The following is a 23,247-nucleotide window of genomic DNA, read 5'->3' as shown; positions in this document are numbered from 1 at the left end:
AACAATCAACAGAAACTGCCCCCTGAAAAAGATCTCTTGGCAGATACTTTAAAGACTAAAATAACTGTCTTCCTCTTAACTATAGAGAACAAACTGCTGGTCACCAGCAGGGAGGGGGGAGGGGGATGGGTGAAATGGGTGATGTGGATGAAGGAGGGCCCTTGTGATGAGCATGAGTGTTGTATGGAGTGTTGCATCACTATATTGTACACCTGAAAATAATATTACACTGCATGTTAACTAACTGGAATTTAAATAAAAACTTAAAAGAAAAATGAAATAATTCTCTTAAAGTTGCTAAAAAAACCCTACAAGATGTAGAGAAAAATCAAGAAAACAAAGTATGAACAAAATGAAGAATCAATAAAGAGATAGGAAACCTAAAAGAAATTAATGAAGAAATACTGGAGCTGAAAAGTAGAGTAACTGAAATCTTAAAATTCACTAAAAAGAGTCAAAGGCAGATTTCAGCAGACACAAGAAAAAAAAAATCGGTGAACCTGAAAATGGGAGAATGGAAATTGTTGAGTCTGAGGAACAGAAAGAAAAAATACTGAAGAAAAGTGAACAGAGGGATGCCTGGCTGGCTCAGTCTTCAGAGCATGTAACTCTATCTCAGGGTCATGAGTTCAAGCCTTAAATCATGTGGAAGAGACTGTGTGGTACTCTACATACACAACTGTGTTTCAGTGTCACCGAAGACTTTTTAAGCCAGAGGAAGTGAAGTTGCATATGTAAATCTTTTCTTTCAAATATTTTTGCAGGGCCTAAATTTTTTTAATAATACAAGTGCCAATATTAAGGTCTTAAATTTAATTCATTTTTACCTTTTTCTTGCCTGTTACTGTCCATTCTTTGAGTACTTCACTGGCACTACCTGTAAAAGAAACCAATTAACAGATTTTTCTCTCCTACCACATGCCTGGTCAACCAGGAATTAGTGTCCCTGCATTTTGTAATTGCTGGACAATTTCCAAAGTTCCTAATAGGGAAAGGTTAAGGTTCAAGTCTCTGAGCTAATGTAGTAAGACTATCACATTATACTTATGTAATATCTCTTCATTTAGATCCCCCTTCTCCACGTAATTTCCTTAGTAAGTTCTTCTAAGAAGGTAGTAATGTAGCCTGAACATTTTGAAGATACTTTTATTTATAAAGTGTAGACCAAACACAAAGATAACTGGTTTTAGCCCAAATATGCTATGCCCTCCCCTCTAGAAGATCATGTACCACCTTGGCTATGTTGTTTTATTTTAGTTTTACTATTGTCTTTTATTTATTAAGATTTTATTTATTTATTTGACGGAAAGAGACACAGCGAGAGAGGGAACACAAATAGGAGGAGTGGGAGAGGGAGAAGCAGGTTTCCCGCTGAGCAGAAAGCCTGGTGGGGCTCCATCCCAGGACCCTGGGACCACGACCCAAGCTGAAGGCAAATGCCTAAAGACTGAGCCACCCAGGCACACCAAGGCTATGTTGTTTTAGACAGAGCTATACACCACCCTAGACCCAAATACCAACAATATAATGAAAACAGATGATGATAAAGAAAAACCTTACTGTATTTGGGTCTGTTTCTTATACACTGAAAAATCCAGAAGAATATAAACGGGAAGACCTAACTTGGCGCTGCTGTTCAATGAAGCAATAGTTGCAGGCCAAGTTTTTCTCAAACAAGTCATGTAGAAAGTTTATAAAACACTCGTCAACTCTGTAAACTGAAAGCTGAGCTAAACACACCATTCTTCTATATGTTCGATAAGGAAACTGGGGCTCCTGGGTGGCTCAGTTGGTTAAGCATCTGCCTTCGGCTCAGGTTGACATCCCAGGGTGCTGGGACTGAGCCCCGCGTCAGGCTCTCTGCTGGTCAGGAGCCTGCTTCTCCCTCTCCCTGCCCCTCCCCTGCTACTTATACTCTCTCTCTGTCAAATAAATAAATAAAATCTTAAACACACACACACACACACACACACACCTCTTCAGATAAGAAAACTGAAACCCTTATATTTGAATCACTTGCAGGAACCAAACTAAACAGTCTAGAAGCCTGGAAGAGAATGTCGAATCCCTGAATTTTTCATCTGTCGCTGGACTGCTGAGTCACTGGTTTGTCACTAGGAGTTTCTTAAATTCGTATTCAACCCAGTTCCAGTCAAGTCTCTTATACCACTAGCCACACAATTTGTTCTTAAAATTAACAGAAAACATTTTGAGTAAAATGAGCTTTCTTAGCTTGTGTCCTATTCTAAGATATCATACAGCTTATGAATGAATTACTTCTAGGGCTGAAAGAGGTATCTTCAAGAGGTATCTTTAAATATTATCGTGGGGTCTGCTGTATCAACTATGAAACACCAGACTGCCGAATGAATGTTACAGAAGTCTGAAGCAACTTCTATTTGAACAAATATAAACTGAGTTAAAAACTGAACAAGGATTACCTTCCATGAACGCTTGCACTGTTTTGTCCACACAATTATCAAAGTGCTGCAAAACCAGGATGATTTCATTATTGCTCTTATTGGGAACTATTGCACGCACTGCATTTATCTGGAAAAGACAACAGGATCATTTAATTCTAGCATCAGTTCGTCAGTTGGCAACTGACGCCTATTACAGAGAGTAATGGAAAAAATGGTATGTATTGCTCTTTAATGTCAGTGAGAGTACATACAACCATCTCACTGGAAATGACTAATAGATGAGTGATAACAGCTATAAGAAGTTAATCTCGAAACTCAGAAAAGCAGAACATTTCTAGAAATAGAAGATATGTGCTAGATTTTATTTCAAGAAAGGGTGGTTTAATTGGATACCAGGTATTAACTTAGCATCAATATTTCCTCATCTTAGCCTACCATGGAGAAAGGTAGAAAGCTGAATGTAAGTAACAACTTACATTTTTCAGTAGTATTTTTCAAAAAAAATTACTTCAAAAAAGAATTTTTTTACTTCATAACACTGCATTGTATAGTAACACTATAATTTATTATAAACTGTTTCAGGCATAATGAACACTCACTACATGACAGTTTGTTTAATACAGTAAAGCAGATGGGCATTGAAGTCCCCATGAAGTCCCACATAAAACTTATCCCCCTCCTCTTCAGAGAGATTTCTGCCTTGAATTTGGTATTATCTTGATACAGGTTTTTGCACTATTATGATGTATATATCCATAGATAATATATACTATCGTTTTGCCTGACATAAATATATCGTACATATCTATCTTCAATTTGCTTTTTTCACATAACATCTTTTTTTAGATTGTTTTGTGTGTAGATAAATGCATTTCTTATTTAACTGCTACATAACATTTCCGTTGTATGAATATAGCCAGTTTATTCATTCTCCTGTTGATGGCCACTTACATTGTTTCCAATGTTTGGCTATTATGAAAAATGCTGGAATGAACATTCCTTTGCTTATTTGCTGCTGAATCTTCAGTGCTTTTAACAATGTTTATCACATTGTAAGCAATTAAAGAAGAAAAAAAATCACATCGGTGAAGAGTGCGAGAATGTCTCTATTGTGTATAATCACTAGAATTCTTGAATATTAGGGCATCTACAGATTCGTTATATAACACAAGTTGTTCTCTAAAATAGATATGCCAAGGAGGGCCTGGATGGCTCAGTTGGTTGAGTTGGAGGACTCCTGATTTCAGCTGGGGCTATGGTCTCAGGTCATGGGATCTAGCCCCTCCCAGTAGGCTTCACGCTCAGTGGGGAGACTGCTGGAGGTTCCCTTTCTCCCTCTCACTATATCCTTCCAACTGTTTGTGCATGCTCTCTCTAAAACAAAATAAATCTTTAAAAAATTTTTTTAAATAAAATAAAAAAGAAATGCCAATTTTGTTGATTTATTCCTAAGGTTTTCTTTTTAACTCAAGTATAATTAACATACAGTGTTGTATTAGTTACAATATAATGATTCAACAATTCTATACATTTCTTTTTTTTTTTTAAGATTTTATTTATTTATTTGTTGGCAGAGATCACAAGCAGAGAGGCAGGCAGAGAGGAGCAGGCGGGGTGGGGGAGGAAGCAGGCTCCATGCCTAGCAGAGAGCTAGGTCCCAGCACCCTTGGATCATGACCTGAGCTGAAGGCAAAGGCTTTAACCCACTGAGCCACCCAGGCGCCCCTCTATACATTTCTTAGCTCTATACATTTCTTAGTGCTCATCAAGATAAGTGTACTCTTAATACCGTTTATCTATTTCACCCATTCTCTCGCCCTGCCACCTCTGTTCTGGGAGCTTTGAGAATAACTGTATATTTTTTTCATTTTTGTGTATCAATTTTATTTATTTATTTATTTATTTATTTATTTATTTTTTAAGAGAGACACAGTAAGAGAGGGAACACAAGCAGGGGGAGTTGGAGAGGGAGAAGCAGGTTTCCTGCTGAGCAGGGAGCCCGATGTGGGGCTCAATCCCAGGACCCTGGGATCATGACCTAAGCCAAAGGCAGGCGCTTAAAGACTGAGCCACCCAGGCACCCTTGTATATCAATTTAATATCCAGCAACTTTGATGAATTCTTGTAATGGCTCTTTTTGGTTGGGAATAGTACTTAGAAACAAGATCTAAGAGCTGGGTATGTCCATTGTTACTGGGGAGTCATTATTTCTAGGTTTTTTTCAGAGGACAGAACTAGGAGATGTTGTTTTTTACAACAAGAGTTCATAATAACATCTTCAATTCAAATATGAGTTCATAAAAACATCTTCAATGCAAATATAACATTAAAGGGCTTTTTCTTTTTTTTTTTTTTTTTTTTTTTTTTTAAAGATTTTATTTATTTATTTGACAGAGAGAAATTACAAGTACACTGAGAGGCAGGCAGAGAGAGAGAGAAGGAAGCAGGCTCCCTGCTGAGCAGAGAGCCCGATGTGGGACTCGATCCCAGGACCCTGAGATCATGACCTGAGCCGAAGGCAGCGGCTTTACCCACTGAGCCACCCAGGCGCCCTAAAGGGCTTTTTCTTACATAATTTTTTCTTATATAATTTTATATATGCATCTCTTTTCTATCCACTAAAAGTTTTTACTCATTTGCTTTATTCTATAATATTCAAAAAATATTACTAATAAACTACAACATAATATTACTAATGCTAAAACACTGAATACAATTAAAGATCTGCAATTCTTTTTGTCTTTTAAAATATCCCTCTAAATACATACAGATGAATACTATGTTCACAAGTCAGTTGGAAGATTTGTTCTAGTTCACCCTTTCCCTGAAGGTGAAATATTTTTAGGATCTCAACTTTATATAAGACCTTAGCCCCAAATCCTAACCCAGGACAACCCTTGGGCTTCAGGGCCCTGTGTGGTAAAATCCATTTTTTATTGAGACTGCCAACAGTGGCCTAAAGGACAAGGCACTGGCCTCCTATTGAGACTGGCAAAACACATCAGAGTTACCTAGCTCAGGCTTACCACTCTGGTTTTTAGTGTCCTCTATATCTTTGGTCCCTAGGGATATCCTTTATTTTTTTGTGTTATGGTATACATTTTAAATAATGAACGCTATTTTTCATTCTTCATTTCTAGGTATTTTATAACAGGAATGTTTCTAGGTTCTTTAGTCAGCCATACTGCTTAAAAAGGAAGTACTTTTATATATGAAGAGAAATAAAGTATCTTGTCTAATTAATAATCAGAGTCTGCATTAGAACCTAAGTCTTCTTTAGTATAATTGCTTTTATATCATTCTACCCTTTTTTTGTTTCAGGCTTACCTGAACAATGATAAGGTTTAAAACCACACAAAGTAGGAAGGTATATAACGTATAATCCAAAGAGCGCTAATATACATTTTTAAAAAGATTTTATTTATTTATTTTCCAGAGAGAGAGAGAGAGAGAGAGAGAGCGAGAACAGGCAGGCAGGGTGGCAGCAGAGACAGAGAGAGAAGCAGGCTCCCTGCCGAGCAAGGAGCCCAGTGTGGGACTGGATCCCAGGATGCTGGGATCATGACCTGAGCAGAAGGCAGCCGCTTAACCAACTGAGCCACACAGGTGTCCCTGTAATATACATTTTTGAGACGAGCAAAAAACTTAGTACTGATCACTACAAAATGGACTGTAGGCAAAACTTACAGATTCAGTAATAAAAGATCCTGTTAACTTAAAATGTGAAAGTGTTTATATTAGTCAACCAATATAGTATATCTGTGACTCCATAATCAACAATATACCTTTTTTTTTTAAAGATTTTATTTATTTATTTGACAGACAGAGATCACAAGTAGGCAGAGAGGCAGGCAGAGAGAGGGAGGAAGCGGGCTTCCCGCTGAGCAGAGAGCCCGACGATGCGGCGCTCGATCCCAAGACCCTGAGATCATGACCTCAGCCAAAGGCAGAGGCTCAGCCTACTGAGCCACCCAGGCGCCCCAACAATATACTTTTTTTAATAAAATAGAGAAAGCACATAGAGCGTTTATGTTTTTCTCAATAAAACTCATTAAGGGTTATATTACTAAAAACACCTGTTTTTCTTTCAGAGGATTACTACTTGGAAGGTCTATTTCTCTTCTTGCTCTGAACTCTCCAAATGTATGTAAAGATCCTACTCAGGTTATTCCTTAAAGAACACTGCCAAATGAGATACATACTTAGCCATCTATTATATATTATGTTATAATATTAACTAATATTTATCATATTAATCATACAAAATCATACTTTACTTTTTTTAAAATTTTATTTATTTATTTGACAGAGAGAGATCATAAGTAGGCAGAGAGGCAGGCAGAGAGAGAGAGAGGAGGAAGCAGGCTCCCTGCTGAGCAGAGATGCGGGACTCGATCCTAGGACCCTGAGCCGAAGGCAGCGGCTTAACCCACTGAGCCACCCAGGTGCCCCCATACTTTACTTTCTTAATGAGTTTGTGTAGGCACTGATTGTATTAGCATCTAAATTTTACTGACATTCAAGTTTACTATCCATAGTAACTAGTCATACCTTCTCTTTCATGTTCTCAAAAGCTCCTCCCTGGGCCAATACAGTATTGGACTGCAAATCAAAAATGAATCCTGATGTATCTGCAAGAATAAGAATGAAAAAATATATTCAACAAGATCCAAAACTAACATGTGATCCATCCCCCAAATGGAAGGGCCATTCCAGCTGCTTTCCTCTCATTAACAGTTAACAATTTAGTTGCTATTTTGTACATTCTATTCTATATATAACTGATAACTACACTGGAGTTAAAATTACAACATTTGACTTTAATAGAAACTGTCAAGAGCTACAAAAAGACACTAAATACATCAACTATATAAGACTGTCCAGCAAACCTTGACATCTTTGTTAACTTCCTAAATTTAAAAGGCCCTTTAGAAATGTTGCAAGTGAATAGTTCCCAAGGTGAAATTTAACACAAATGAATCTGAGAATGTGAATATGAGAGCTTCTATACCATTATTAACAACACAAGAAACTAATTTCCATCTTCTGGACTGCACCACACACTTTTTTTTGACTAAAAAATCCCTCAATACATTCATGTTTGTATCCCCAACATATTGCTTAACAAAGCAATGTACCTGAGCTTACACTATGAGCACAAAATGGGAAAACAGTGCAATGTGACTGATTACAAAAAGTTTGGCTTCCTTGCGCTTATAAAGAAAAGGTTATCTGCAAATTTAATCAATTTCTTTACCTTGGCTATGTGATCCATAAATTACCTCAGCTTTAACACTTGGCAACCTTGTTTTAATCTAATGAGATGCAATGGCGGGACATGGTTAGAGTACTTCTCAAGTTCTGATGTCATCTGGGGAATCTCAGGTTAAAATGCAGGTTCTGATTTGGTAGTTTGGCTTGTGGCCTAAGATTAGTACTCAGGGCAGTATCAACACTGCCGATCCATGCGCCGTACTTGGGAATAGCTTGGGAGTTAGAATTTCAACAAAGTAAGCAAAAGGAGAAATTTTAAGAAAAGAGGTTGCTGTGTTTGTGTGCCCACCCCCTACTCCCAGCTGCTACCACCCAGCACTAAATTCGTATGTTGAAATCCTTAAGTGTTAGTGTTATATAATGTTATTAGCAGTAGGACCTTTGAGAGATGAATAGGTCCTGAGATGGAGTCCTCATAATGGGATTAGTGCTTTTATGAAAGAGACCCCACAGAGCTCTCCAGCCCTGAGCCCTGTGGTGGAAGCTCGCAATGAGAAGCCGGCTGCAGCCCAGAAGAGGACCCTCACCCTACTATGATCTTAGACTTCCAGCCTTGCAAACTGTGAGAAATAAATTTCTGTTGTTTCTAAGCTACCCAGTCGGTTATGGCAGCTAGAACAAAATAAGAGAGGGGTATAAAAAATATAGTAATATTCTAGTACACTTTCCAAGTTCTTTTGCTATCATTATAAATGTGTTTTAATTAAAGCCTTTTTTCAGGGATGAAAGGCACAGCATAGGGAATACAGTCAGTGGTACTGTAATAACGTTGCATGGTGACAGGAGCTACACTTGTGGTGAGCACAGCATAAAGTATGAACTTGTCAAATCATGATGTTGTACACCTGAAACTAATGTAACACTGTGTGTCAGCGATACTTCAATTAAAAATAATAAATATTCATTTACAATTTAATCCTGGTTTTCAAATACTTCCTGGTTCCTATGAAGACTGGTAATTCATAAGTTAGAAATGTAACAGCATCTTGGTACTAAAAGTGGAAAAGAGGACATGAATAGAGTCGATGTTATTCCAAGAAAAACTATGACTGCCAATTGCCAATATAACAGTGAATTATTTTTTTTAAAGATTTTATTTATTTTTGAGAAAGCACAGATTGAGAGAGATCACAAGCAGGGGGAGGGGCAGAGGGAAAAGCAGACTCCACAACGAGCGAGAAGCCGGTTACAGGACTCAATAGAATACCCGGACTCTGGGATCATGACCTGAACCAAAGGCAGACACTTAACTGACAAAGCCACCCAGGTGTCCCAAAACCATGAGTTAATTTATATTTAACATCTGTAATACTGGCAGTTTTCAGACTGTTGCCTAAATTAAAAATTAGGTTGTACTTCAGGCAAACTCAGTATTTAAGTCTGAGTTTTCCAGATGACTATATAACATGGTTAACTCTCAATTATCTTTATTAACTGAGAAAAGTTTTTGAAAATCCTGTATCGTCAAAATACTATCCAGTAACCTACTCAATTGCTACAGGTTAGCCAAATGATTTAACTTGGATGTTATAAGTTCTCTCCCCTAAAGACAAATTAATGAGCAATGAGATGATTCAAAGAATGTCAACAATCTTATTAAAGAATCAAACCATCAAACTCTTTTAAGGTGGAAGCAAAAGAGCATTTTGGCGTCTGTATTTAAATGAACTATTAGTATTACTAGCTTCTTACACATCATCTAACACTTTATTTTTATCCTTTAACAACACATTAGATTAGACAAAGTACAAAATTAGCATAAGTATTATTAGGGTTTATCTGGCATACATACCGGTTAAGGGTAACGATTAAAAATACATAAAGTGGTCAGGATCGCAGTAGGAAACAAATGGCACACTCAACTTGGGAAATCTGAGCAGAGTTTAATAAAGGGAAATTTTTTTTTTTTTGGGAAAATTTTTTAATTTAATTTTATTTATTTATTTGACAGAGATCACAAGTAGGCAGAGAGGCAGGCAGAGAGGCAGGCAGAGAGAGAGGAGGAAGCAGGCTCCCCCAGGAGCAGAGAGCCTGATGTAGGGCTCGATCCCAGCACTCCGGGATCATGACCTGAGCCGAAGGCAGAGGCTTTAACCCAAAAGGTGCTAGTAAGGAAGAGGGAAAGCAAAAGATACAGTGCAGTATCCTTGGCTAGTAATAGCAATGTGCCTGGCTACCCTTAAGTTATAAAGAGATGTGGGAAACAAGCAATTCCTGGAACCCAGAAACTCAGGCTCTTTCATCTGTTTCATCCGGTATGGAGAGGGCCACAGGCCCATAGTTATGACCTTTGGTCAAAGGACAGTGACCTCCCTCAGGGAAAGACTGGTAAATAAAACCACCACCTCACTCTCCTCCCTGTCTCTGATCTCCTGCCTCAGGTGCCTGCCTAATGGCCAAACCCAACTAGAAGTCAAGAGCAAGAAAGCCACTGAGATAGTGCATACAGATCAGCCTCTCACGGCACAAATGCGAATTTCATATTTATACTCTGAATCAGAAGTTCACCAAAAAGGTAAAGCAGTAATTCAACATCTTAACTTGCCTACTCACCTGCTAACACTGCCTCATTTAACTTAAACCAACAACTCAAGTAGATTAAAAACCTTGCTTCGGGGGTCCCTGGGTGGCTCAGTGGGTTAAAGCCTCTGCCTTCGGCTCAGGTCATAATCCCAGGGTCCTGGGATAGAGCCCCACATTGGGCTCTCTGCTCACCAGGGAACCTGCTTCCCCCCCTTCTCTCTGCCTGCTTCTCTGCCCACTTGTGATCTCTCTCTCTGTCAAATAAATAAATAAAATCTTAAAAAAAAACACCTTGCTTCAATGAACTGGTTTTCAAGTGCCTCTCAGCATTATAGATAAAGTCATTTTTTGTTCCCATCAATAATATTTAGTAACTTAACAATTTTCTTATTTTTTCAAGCAAAGACAGCCTAAGATTTACTTAATTCCAATGGTAGGAAATGAGGATCTCAACCTTCGATATCTATCCTATGATAGAGAACGTGTGTACTCTGCAAGAAATAAATCTTTTTTATAGATTTTATTTGTCAGAATGAGACAGCAGGAGTGCACAAAATAGAGTGGCAGGCAGAGGGAGAAGCAGGCACTGCGCTGAGCAAGGAGCCCATATGGGGCTCAATCCCAGTACCCTGGGATCATGACCTAAGCTGAAGGCAGATGTTTAACTGACTGAGCCACACAGGTGTTCCAAGAACTAAATCTTAAAGAACAGTTCAGTTTGGGGCACCTGGGTGGCTCAGTGGGTTAAGCCTCTGCCTTCGGCTCGGGTCATGATCCCAGAGTCCTGGGGTTGAGCCCCGCATGGGGCTCTCTGCTCAGCGGGGAGCTTGCTTCCGCCCCCGCCCCCCGCCCCCAGCCTACTTTCGATCTGTCAAATAAATAAATAAAATTTAAAAAGAAAACAGAAAGAACAGTTCATTAAATACTACTCTCACATAAGACATAAAGGATACCAGGAAATCTGAACTTTTTACCACTTATTTCACTCAATTAGGAACCACCTCAGAAGTTTCTTGGAATTATTTCAAATAGAACATTTTGGGAAAAGTATGTTATTTACAGTATCACTGACATATTTGCAAATACTGCAGGCTTTGTTTTTATTGTTTTTGCTGGCTTCAAAAATCAGACAAAAGTTGTTTTAGGCACTGAGGATGACACAGAAATATCTGAGTCTGATAATACCATGTGTCAAACCAAACCTGAACAAGTTTTTTTTTTTTAACTGAGGTATAATTGACATATATATAAAACACTACATTAGTTTCAGGTGTACGACATAATGGTTCACAATTTATATATATTATGAAATGATCGCAATAACTGTAGTTAACATCTGTCACTGTACATAGCTACGAAATTTTTTTTCTTGTGACAAGCTCTTAAGATCCACTCTTTCAGCAACCTGCAAACACGCAACGTAAATGAACTAGGGTTACCATGCCGTATATTACATTCCCATGACTTCTTATTTTTACAACTGGAAGTTACTTTTTGACACCCTTACCCATTTTCACACCCCCTGCTCTCTGGTAACCACAAATCTATTCTCTGTATCTACAAGCTGGTTTTTGTTTTTTAATATTTCATGTATAAATGAGATCATTGGATATTTGTCTTTCTCTGACATTCACCTGGCATAAGGTCCATATTGTCACAAATGGGAAGATTCCCTTCTTTTTACGACTAAATGATATTCCATTGTGTGGGAAGTTCCTTTTTTTTTTTTTAAAGGTTTTATTTTTATTTATTTGAAAGAGAGAGAAAGAGATCACAAGTATGCAGAGAGGCAGGCACAGAGAAAGAGAGGAGAAAGCAGGCTCCCCGTTGAGCAGAGAGCCTGATGCGGGACTCCATCCCAGGACCCTGAGATCATGACCTGAGCTGAAGGCAGAGGCTTAACCCACTGAGCCACCCAGGTGCCCAGTTCCTTTGTTTTTAACGCTGAATAACATTCCTCTGTGTGTGTGTGTGTGTGTGTGTGTACACACATTTTCTTCATCCATCCATCTACTGCCACTGAACGGTTGTTTTGTTATCTTGGCTAGTGTAAATAACAATGCAATAAACATGGAAGCACGTATATCTTTCTAAGTTAGTGTTTTTGTGGGATATATACCCAAAAGTGGAATTGGGTATTTCACTTGTGTGAGATGACACAAATCACACAAATCCTGTGATAGGTCTATTTTTAACTTCTTGAGGACCTTCCACACTGTTTTCCATAGTTGCTATACCAATTTACATTCCCACAAAAAGTATGCAAGGGTTTCCTTCTCTCCACATCCTAGCCAAAACTTTTTTTTTTTTTTTTAAGATTCTATTTATTTATTTGAGAGAGAGAGAGAGAGAGAGAGAGCAAGGGGAGGGGACAGAGCAGAAGGACATGACCTGAGTCGAAGGCAGATGCTTAACTGACTGAGCCACCCACTTGCCCCAACACTTGTTATTTCTTGTCTTTTTGATAATAGCCATTCTAATAGCTGTGAGGTGTTATTTCATTGTAGTTTTGATTTCATTTCCTTGGTGATTAGTAATGTTGAGCACCTTTTCTTTTTTTCCCAATAAAATTTTAATTTAAATTCAGTTAGTTAACATAGAATGTATTATTAGTTTCAGAGGTAGAGTTCAGTGACTCATCAGTCTTATATAAAATCCAGCACTCATTACATCATGTGCCCTCTTGAATGTCCATCACCCAATTACCCCATCCCTTCATCTCCCTCCCCACCAGCAGCCCTCAGTTTATTTCCTATGGTTGAGAAACTCTTATGGCTTGTCTCCCTCTCTGATTTCATCTTGTTTTATCTTTCTCTTCCCCTATGATCCTCTGTTTAGTTTCTATGAATTCCACATATGAGTGAGATCACACAATAATTTTCTTTCTGATTGACTTATTTCGCTTAGCCTAATACCCTAGTTCCATCCACATCGTTGCAAATGGCAAGACTGCAATTTTTGGTGGCTGAATAGTATCCCATTGTATAAATATATCACATCTTCTTTATCCATTCATCTGTCGATGTACATCTGGGCTATTTCCATGGTTTGGCTATTGTGGACATTGCCGCTATAAACATTGGGGTGCAGGTGCCCCTTCGGATCACTACATTTGTATCTTTTGGGGTAGATACCTAGTGGTTGAGTGCCTTTTTATGTACCTGTTGACCATCTACCTGTAAGTCTTCTCTGGAACTGAACCTGTATATCTTTTTTAATACATATATCTTAACAAACTTTGAAACAGTCTAAATCTGTTGATAATCTATAATTTCACCTGAAGACCATACTTTATTGAACGTTTTAAAACTCATTTTATTAAAAGTTCTGATTATATTCATACCTATCAGAATGACCATCAACAAAAGAGAGAGAGAGAGAGAGAGAGGGAGAGAGGGAGAGAAAAAGAACAAGTGTTGACAAGCACGTAGAGAAATTGGAATCCTCATACACTGCTGATGGGAATGTCAAATGGTACAGTTGCTGTGGAAAGCTATATGATGGTTCCTTAAGTAATTAAATGTAAAATTATTATGACCAAGCAATTCCACTTCTGAGTATATACATAAGAGAACTGAAAGCAGCAACTTAAACAAATATTTCTGTATCTATGTTTATAGCAGAATTATTCACAATAGCCAAGATATAGGAACAACTCTTAAGTGTCCATCAATACATGAATGGAGAAAGAAAAAATACTGTGTGTTTATGTGTACACACACACACACCATGGAATATTATTCAGCATTAAAAAAGAAAGGAAATTCTAACATATACTATAATATGGATGAACTTTGACAACGTCATGCTAAGTAAAAAAAAGCCAGTCATAAAATGACAAATGCTGTATGATTCATGAGAAAAAAACAATTTCAAGAGACCAGTTATTTTCTTTTAGATAGTTGAATATTGACTGGCTATGTTCAGGCTAAAGGAAAACTTTAGGTTATTCAGCTGCTCATGAGATACATTTCTGTAAGAACTAGCACTTAACCTCTTCTCTTGAGTCTACCTTTTAATTTTTAAGAGGAAGTTGATACAATTTGAGAAAATATGACAAGTGATTGTCACCCTTCTTAGGTTATCTGTACATCTAGGTTTTTTACCTGTAGGCTTACTTGCATTTAACTGGAGGATGGCCTCTCTTTGACCATGGTGAAATATGAATAATTTTGTTACCCAGCTTGTTTTATGTATGTGTAAGGAATATCAGTGTGTAATAACAAGAATCTGAGATCCTTAGAAGAAAGGTGATATACAGGTAGTGTTAAAATAATGGCAACTTGAGAACTAATGTCTGGTGAGTTCAGCACTAAGGTTGTATAGCATTAAGCCTGGACTCTGTCCTTGATTCTGCTGTAGGTTTTTTATTGTGTGACTTTGGGTAAGAAATGGTACAAGGACTGATTTTTCTCATCAATGTAAAATTAAGTTAAAGTATTTTGGAAGAGATTATAATTCCATCTTTTTATTCACTTGTCAGAAGGGATAGTACAGTAATTTGCCGTCATCTATGTTAATGGAAAAACATGTAAACAATCAAGAATCCTAAATTTTTAGTTGTTATATTCAAAGATACAAATTCAGTAGCTCCTATAAGAATCCATGCCCGGGTCTGAGTCCCCTCTATACTTCTCTCTACTGTAAGCAGCCCAGAATGTGGGAGATAGGCTTTTCCAACAATGTAGACAACCTGCTCATAATCACATTGAATTCACTTCAGTACTTTTCACTTTTTTTTTTAAAGATTATTTATTTATTTATTTGACAAGCGAGTGAGATCACAAGTAGGCAGAGAGGCAGAGAGAGAGAAGAAAGGAGGCTCCCTGCTGAGCAGAGAGCCCAATGTGGGGCTTAATCCTTGGACCCTGGGATCATGACCTGAGCCGAAGGCAGAAGCCCCAACCCACTGGGCCACCCAGGAGCCCCACTTCAGTACTTTTCAAAGAGACTTAGTGAGGGACGCCTGGGTGGCTCAGTTGGTTAAACCGCTGCTTTCGGCTCAGGTCCTGATCCTCGGGTCCTGGGATCAAGTTCCGCATCGGGCTCCTTGCTCAGCCGGAAGCCTACTTCTCTCACTGCCTCTGCCTGCCCCTCTGCCTGTGTGTACTCTCTTTCTCTCTGGCACATAAATAAAATCTTTAAAAAAAAAAAAAAAAAACCCTTAAAAAAAAAAAGAGTCTTACTGTGTGTTCATAATATCAGCTAGGCTAAACCTTTTTAGGACCCTAACTAGTAGAGCTTTTAATAATCTCCACCTCATAGTAGTTTATTGCGGAGGACTATTATATGTATTTCGTACTGTGTAGTTTCATAAACTAATGCACTGTTGCTATCCTATTGAGATGATTTTTATTTTTTTATTGGTCTCTTGCACTAGACTATAAAACTCTAAGGGAACAAAAACCATCTATGTCTTGGCTCATGGTAGGTGTTTACCAAATATTTATTGCAGGAATTTGGAATCTCAGTAAGGGATCCCTACATTTTAAATTTACATTAGAAAAAATACTATTTTCTTAACACCTTTTTTAATCAGATTTTTTTTAATATTATTTATTTATTTATTTGACAGAGATCACAAATAGGCAGAGAGGCAGGGGGAGGCAGGCGGCAGGCTCCCCGCTGAGCAGAGAGCCCAATGCGGGGCTCAATCTCAGGACCCTGGGATCATGACCTGAGCTGAAGGCAGAGGCTTAACCCACTGAGCCACCCAGGCGCCCCTTTCATCAGAAATTTTTTAAATTGATTTTATTTATTTGTCAGAGAGAAGAGACAGAGAGAGAGAGAGAGAGAACACAAGCAGGGGAGAGGCAGGCAGAGGGTGAAGCAGGCTCCCCACCAGACAGCCCAACATGGGGCTCGGTCCCAGGACCCTGGGATCATGACTGAGACAAAGGCAGACGCTTAACCAACTGAGCCACCCAGGCATCCCTAATCAGAAATACTCAAAAAATTTATTTGTGCAGAGCATCTGGGTGGCTTAGTCAGTTAAGCATCTGCCTTCAACTCAGGCCACGATCCCAGCATCGTGGGATCAAGTCTTGTGTCAGGCTCCCCGCTCAGCTAGGAGTCTGCTTCTCCCTCTCCCTCTGCCGCTCTCTACGCTTGTGTGTGTGTGCATGTGTGTTCTCTCTCTCTTTCTCACGCTCAAATAAATAAATAAATAAATAAGTCTTTAAAAAAAAAAAAAATCCATCTTGGTTGCTGATGGCCAAACACAAAAATCTTCTCAGTAGATTGCAAGGATACAGACAGTTTTATCAACTGGCCTTCCTATGCATTTCAGATGACTACTGTTATGTTTTACGTGTTCAGAAAAATCCACACTTCCACTATCAATCTGCTAAGTGGGTCTTCAATGAAAGGAAGTAGCCTTTTATTTTCCTGCTTCATTTTCTTTCATCTGTCATAGTCTTAACAGCTGGTTAAAAAAATTTTTTTTTCTTTACTTTGCCCCTTTGAGTGCTTCTCCAACTACATTCTGAAGGATGGTGTGCCTCTTCTTCTAAGACAAAGCAATTACATGGGGAAATTTCCAAACTTCTAGAATGAGTTTTGACATTTCCAGGTAGAGCTTGCTGGAAAGTCAGGGTTTTTATTAAAGACAGAAACAAGCAACTGAAGCCTACCTCACTCTTACCAACAGATTTTCCTAGGTTCCCATCAAGTGCAACAGAATAGGCTTTTTTCTTTTTTTTAAGTTCCAAGAATTCTTGAGGGTCTTGTTTAAAAGGTTTACTGGTTCAAATGATAAATTCCTCCATGAATGGCGATTGGATAGAAAATTCTATCCACCTTTCAGAAACCTTCTTAGTAATGTACTCTAGAGAATTGCCAGGAGGCAATGATATTGATTTTAATGCCCAACCTCTTCTGTCTCAATGCCATCTTCCATTAGTTTGGAATTAGTTCTCCCACATATGAAAGTAAATGCACAGCTTAAAACAAATTCTTTCCTACTCCTTCCTGTCCTTCAGATTCACAGGAATTCTACCAGCTTTTCCAGGAAAAAACCCTCAATTTCATAAATTTAAAAAAAAAAGCATTTGAGAACTATAATTTTTTTTTAAGATTTTATTTATTTACTTGACAGACAGGGACCACAAGTAGGCAGAAAGGCAGAGAGAGAGAGAAGGAAGCAGGCTCCTTGCTGAGCAGAGAGCCCAATGCGGGGCTTGATCCCAGGACCTTGGGATCATGACCTGAGCTGAAAGCAAAGGCCTTAACCCACTGAGCCACCCAGGCGCCCCCAAAACTATGATTTTTTTTTAAAAGAACACAAATCTTCAATTACTAAGAGCACTACATATTCTTTGCTGATTATAGATCATCTCTGCACAAATATCTTAGTCATAATATCTTATCTATAGTTCCAGAAATTAAATGAATTGTTACTTAAAAAATTATGAAGCCACATGATGATTATTTTTATATCTATTTACAGCCAACTTGCAAACTTTTTAATGGAATGGGGCACTAAAATAGAATAAAAATTAAATATAGTTAAGTCTTTATTTCCAAGTAGCAAGAAAGGCTGTCATGAGTTTTATGTTTCTACTTGTTAATCTCTCCCTGCTTTTGGGGAAAGGAAAGATAAGTTGTGGAGCACCTGGGTGACACAGTTGACTGGGAGCTGACTCTTGGTTCTGGCTTAGGTCATGATCTCATGGTCCTGGGATTGAGCCCAACATTGGGCTCTGCACTTATCCTGGAGCCTGCTTAAGATTCTCTTTCTCCCCACCTACCCCTCCCACTCATGCTGTATCTTTCTCTCTCTCTAAAATAAATAAATAAGGGCACCTGGGTGGCTCAGTGAGTTGGGCCACTGCCTTTGGCTTGGGTCATGATCTCAGGGTCCTGGGATCGAGTCCCGAATCGGGCTCTCTGCTCAGCGGGGAGCCTGCTCCCCCCCCGCCTGCCTGCCTCTCTGTCTACTTGTGATCTCTGTCTGTCAAATAAACAAATAAAATCTTTAAAAATAAATAAATAAATAAATAAATAAAATCCTTAAAGAAAAAAATAAATTGCGATGTGGTTAAAGATGAATAGCCAGTAAAAATAGGAGAAAAAAGAGAAAGCATGGATTCTGGATAATCTAAAAACCAGAAAATCAGTCTACAAATGAATTAACTCTTATAAAATGCCTCTGGTGAGTTGGTCACTTAAGTCTGAAGTAAAAACGATTTTTAGCTACCAATGGCCTATTTTCTCTCTTACAAGTCAAACCCTCATTTTTAGATTTCAATAAAATTTATCTAATTAATGAGATTGTTAATTCCTGTTTATTATATAATACATGCCATAGTTCTGGGCTTAAGATGGATTGGGTGAACTGAATGTACCATTAAAAAAATAAATTAGTGGGGCATCTGGATGGCTCAGTGGGTTGAAGCCTCTGCCTTCGGCTCAGGTCATAATCCCAGGGTCCTGGGATCAAGCCCACATGGGGCTCTCTGCTCAGTGGGGAACCTGCTTCCCCCTCTCTCTGCCTGCCTCTCTGCCTGTGATCTGTCAAATAAATAAATATTTAAAAAAAAAGAAATTAGCTCCTACTGCTCACTGTCCTTCAGATTCTCAAGAATTCTACCAGTTTGGGGTGCCTGGGTGGCTGAATTGGTTAATCATCTGCTTTGGGCTCAGGTCATGATCCCAGAGTTCTGGGATGGAGCCCCACATTAGGATCCCTGCTCAGCAGGGAGTCTGCTGCTCCCTCTCCCTGACATTCCCCTTGCTTGTGCTCTCTGTCAAACAAATAAATAAAATCTTAAAAAACAAAACAAAACAAAAAAAACTCTACCAGCTATCTTAGGAAAGAAACTCAATTCTGGTAAATCAATAAAATTAAAATATTTAAGAACTATGATATTTAAATGTCAAAGAAATCTTTAATTACTAAGCTCAGTACAGACTAGATGATAGAATTCCTGAGAATCTGAAGGAAAGTGAGAACTAATTTTTTAAACAGTGTGTTTCATTTCATATGTAGGAGAACTAATTTCAGTTAGATCTGAGAGGTATTCTTTTGTCATTGTAAAAGACCTTGCTTTGGATGTTCCTTCTAGCACTGTAAAACAATGAACATCTTCCCCTTCCAGCCCATCCCAATCCCTGTGCTTCAAATGAACAAGTAATCGTAACTGCATAATCTATCTCTAACAAAACAGCCCTGTCTCATAAAATCACAGCACTGCAAAATCTGTCACTCCTTACTCATTAGCCTTCATGCAAGTAAGAATTAAATCTGTCTGCTTCTTCTTTCTTAAACTGGAAAAATCATGTATCAGTTATCTACTTTGATTATAAATATTTCTATTTCCAAACAATTGTTACAATTACCACAAGGCAGATACTAGCTTTTAACTGTTATACTCATGAAGGTAAGACACATGTTACCTAAATAACACATTTAAGCTCATTCTGTCCTAATAGAACATCTTTTTTAAAAAGTTTTTTTACTCTGGGGGTGCCTTGGTGGCTCAGTCAATTAAGCACCCAACTCTTGATTGCAGCTCGGGTCATGATCTCAGGGTTGTAAGATCAAGCCCCGCATCAGGCTCCACATTCAGGAGAGAGTTAGCTTGAGATTCTCTCTCCTCTCCCTATGCCTTCTCCCCTACTCACACTTGCTCTCTCTCTCTAAAATAAGTAAATAAATCTTAAAAAAAAAAAAAAGTAAAAATTTTTATTGTGAAATATAACACATTTATAGTGCACACACACAAATAAAGTATCACAGTTTAATAATTTATCACAGAACAAACACTCAAATACTACTACCTAGGTTAAGAAATAAAACTGAGCCAACTGAGCCACCCAGGTGTCCCTAGTTATTATTTTTAATGTAATACTGCATTGATATTAATTCTTCTCCTTTATGATTAGTACTTCTTAAGTCTATTTAAAAACTCCCTGGGTTGCCTGGATGGCTCAGTCGGTTAAGCATATGCCTTTGTCTCAGGTCAGATCCTAGGGTCCTGGGATCAAGTCCCGTATCAGGCTCCTTGCTCGTGGGGAGCCTGCTTCTCCCTCAACCTGCTGCTCCCCCTGTTTGTGAGCTCTCTTTCTTTCTCTCTGACAAATAAATAAAATCTTAAAAACAAAACTCTTGGGCACCTGGGAGGCTCAGTTGGTTAAGCAACGGTCTTTGGCTCAGGTCATAAACCTGGAGTCCCGGGATCAAGTCCCGCATTGGGATCCCAGCTCCACGGGGAGTCTGCTTCTCCCTCTGACTTGCTCCCCTCTCATGCTCTCTTTCTCTCATATAAATAAATAAAAATATTAAAAAAAAAATCTTTTCCTGAGATGATTTCAGAAACTTGCTACAAAATAATCCACTGCAATTGGATAAAAGTATAGACAGTTGTTAATTACTGGACCTGAGTTATGAGTATTTGGGAGTCCATTGTATTATTTTCTTTTTTTATAAGCTTAAAAATTTCACTAACAAATTTTAAAAAGTGTTATTAAAAACTCCTGGAACTTTTAAGTGATTATAGCAAGGTTGCAGGACACAAGACTAATATACAAAGTCAACCACTTTCCCATATAAAAACAATGAAGAAGTATTTTGAATTTGAAATGAAAAACAAAATACCATTTACATTAGCATCCCCCAAAATAAAATATTTACATATAAATCTAACAAAATATGCTTAAGATCTATGAGGAAAACTATAAAACTGAGGAAAAAAAGGAAAGCACCAAATAAATAGGAGACATTCTATGTTTGTAGATAGACTCAAAAAATTTGTCAAGATGTCAGTTTCTAACAACTTTTTTTTTTAAGATTTTTATTTATTTATTTAACAGAGAGAGATCATAAGTATGCAGAACTGCAGGCAGAGAGAGAGGGGTAAGCGGGCTCCCTGCTGAGCAGAGAGCCCCATGTGGGATTCCATCCCAGGACCATGACTTGAGCCGAAGGCAGATGCTTAAATGACTGAGCCACCCAGGCGCCCCACTTCCTAACAACTTGGTCTATAGAGTAAATGCAATCCCAAACAAAATTCCACCAACTTATTTTTGGATATTGACAAAATGATTTGAAAATGTATATGGTGAGACAACAGACACCAAACAGCCAATACAATATTGAAGGAGAACAATGATGAAGACCTGACACTACACTTATTCAAGACATATTATAAAACTACAGTACTCTCTCTCTTTCTGTCAAATAAATAAATAAAATCTTTAAAAAGGGGGGGGCGCCTGGGTGGCTCAGTGGGTTAAGCGTGTGCCTTCAGCTCTGGTCATGATCTCAGGGTCCTGGGATCAAGCCCCACAATGGGCTCTCTGTTCAGCGGGGAGCCTGCTTCCCCCTGCGTCTCTGCCTACTTTTGATCTCTCTCCCTGTCAAATAAATAAAGAAAATCTTTTTATAAACAAACAAACAAACAAACAAACAATAAAACTACAGTACTCAAGGCAGTGTAGTATTGGTGGAAAAAATAGACAAAAAAAAAGAATCAATGGAATACAATAGAGAGCTAAGAAATAGACTGACATAGATTTAAGGCAAGTGATCTTAGAAAAGGAACAAAGGCAATATAATGGATGTAAATCTTTACAACAGTGCTGCTAGAACAACCAGAAATCCACATTCAAAAAATGAATCGAGATAAAGACTTTACATCCTTCTCAGAAATTAACACCAAATGGATCACAGAACTAAGTGTTAATTGCAAAACTATAGAACTCTTGGAAGATAACAGAATAAGATCTAAATATCCTTGGGTTTTGGAGTGACTTTTTAGATGCAGCACAAAGCACAATCCATGAAAGGAAGAATTGATAAGCTGGATTTCATTAAAATTAAAACTTCCTACTCTGCAAAAGACACCAACAAGAGAATAAAAAGACAAGCCACAGACTAGGAGAAAATATCTGCAAAAAAAAATCTGATAAAGGACTGTTACTGAAAATATAAAAAGAATTCTTAAAATTCAACAATTAAGAAACAACACAATTTGGGGCGCCTGGGTGGCTCAGTGGGTTGAAGCCTCCGCTTTCAGCTCAGGTCATGATCCCAGGGTCCTGGAATCAAGCCCTGAATCGGGCTCTCTGCTCAGCAGGGAGCCTGCTTCCCTCCTCTCTGTCTACTTGTGAGCTCTCTCTTTCAAATAAATAAATAAAACCTAAAAAAAAAAAAAAAAGAAACAACACAATTTAAAAATAGGTCCAAGACTTTAACAGACACCCAAAGAAGAATACAGAGATGGCAAACAAGCATATGAGATGATGTTTCACACCATATGTCATGAAGTAAATGTAAATTAAAACAATGAGATACCACTACACATCTCTTAGAACGGCCCACATCCAGAACACTGACAACACTAAATGCTAGCAAGGATGTGGAACAACAGGAACTCTCATTCACTGCTGGTAAAAAAGCAAAATAGTATAAGCACTTTGGAAAACAGTTTGACAGTTTCTTACAAAACTTACCATGCGCTCCAGCAATCACTCTTTTTGGTATTTACCCAAATGAGCTGAAAACTTATGCCCAAACAAAAACCTGCATAGGGATCGACCGATCTATTTATGTATCTTTATTATTATGTTCAGTTAGCAAACACATACTACATCAGTAGTTTTTGATGTAGTGTTCAGCAATTCATTAGTTGCGTATAACAACCCAGTGCTCATCACAACACATGCCCTCCTTAATACCCATATCAACTCGATTTATAATTGCCAAAAATTTTTAAAAATTGCCCCAAATTGGAAGCAACCAAGATGTCCTTCAGTAGGTAAATGGATAAAATGTGGTACATCCATACAATGGAATGCTATTTAGTGCTAAGAAATTACCTAACGAGTAGAGGATACATGTCATAAAACATTTGTCCAAATCCAAAACATGTACAACACTAAGAGAGAATCCTAATATAAACTATAGACTTTGGGTGATAACACTGTGACAGTGCAGGTTTACCTATTGTACAATGTGTCACTCTGGTGGAGGATATGGATAATGGGGGAAGGCTATGTATGTTTGGGGGTAGAAGGTATACAGGAA

At 38.2% G+C, this 23,247-nt stretch overlaps 1 protein-coding gene across 2 annotated transcripts in view; it reads right to left on the bottom strand.

Moving 5' to 3' along the window:
- Positions 1 to 23,247, bottom strand: part of SPATS2 (spermatogenesis associated serine rich 2) — a 146,658-nt gene that overhangs the window by 30,997 nt on the left and 92,414 nt on the right. Inside the window, exons 3-5 of one of the 2 annotated variants that reach the window (XM_059403035.1) lie at positions 6,975 to 7,054; positions 2,442 to 2,550; positions 828 to 877 (exon numbers count right to left, since the gene is read on the bottom strand). In XM_059403035.1, coding sequence (XP_059259018.1) covers positions 828 to 877; positions 2,442 to 2,550; positions 6,975 to 7,054 — 239 coding nt within the window. The remainder of the gene's footprint in view (positions 1 to 827; positions 878 to 2,441; positions 2,551 to 6,974; positions 7,055 to 23,247) is intronic. The other variant, XM_059403036.1, reaches the window with a different exon arrangement.

Source organism: Mustela nigripes, chromosome 6 (genome assembly GCF_022355385.1).
Source record: "Mustela nigripes isolate SB6536 chromosome 6, MUSNIG.SB6536, whole genome shotgun sequence".
Taxonomy (NCBI): domain Eukaryota; kingdom Metazoa; phylum Chordata; class Mammalia; order Carnivora; family Mustelidae; genus Mustela; species Mustela nigripes.
This window is presented reverse-complemented; position numbering and strand designations above follow the sequence as displayed.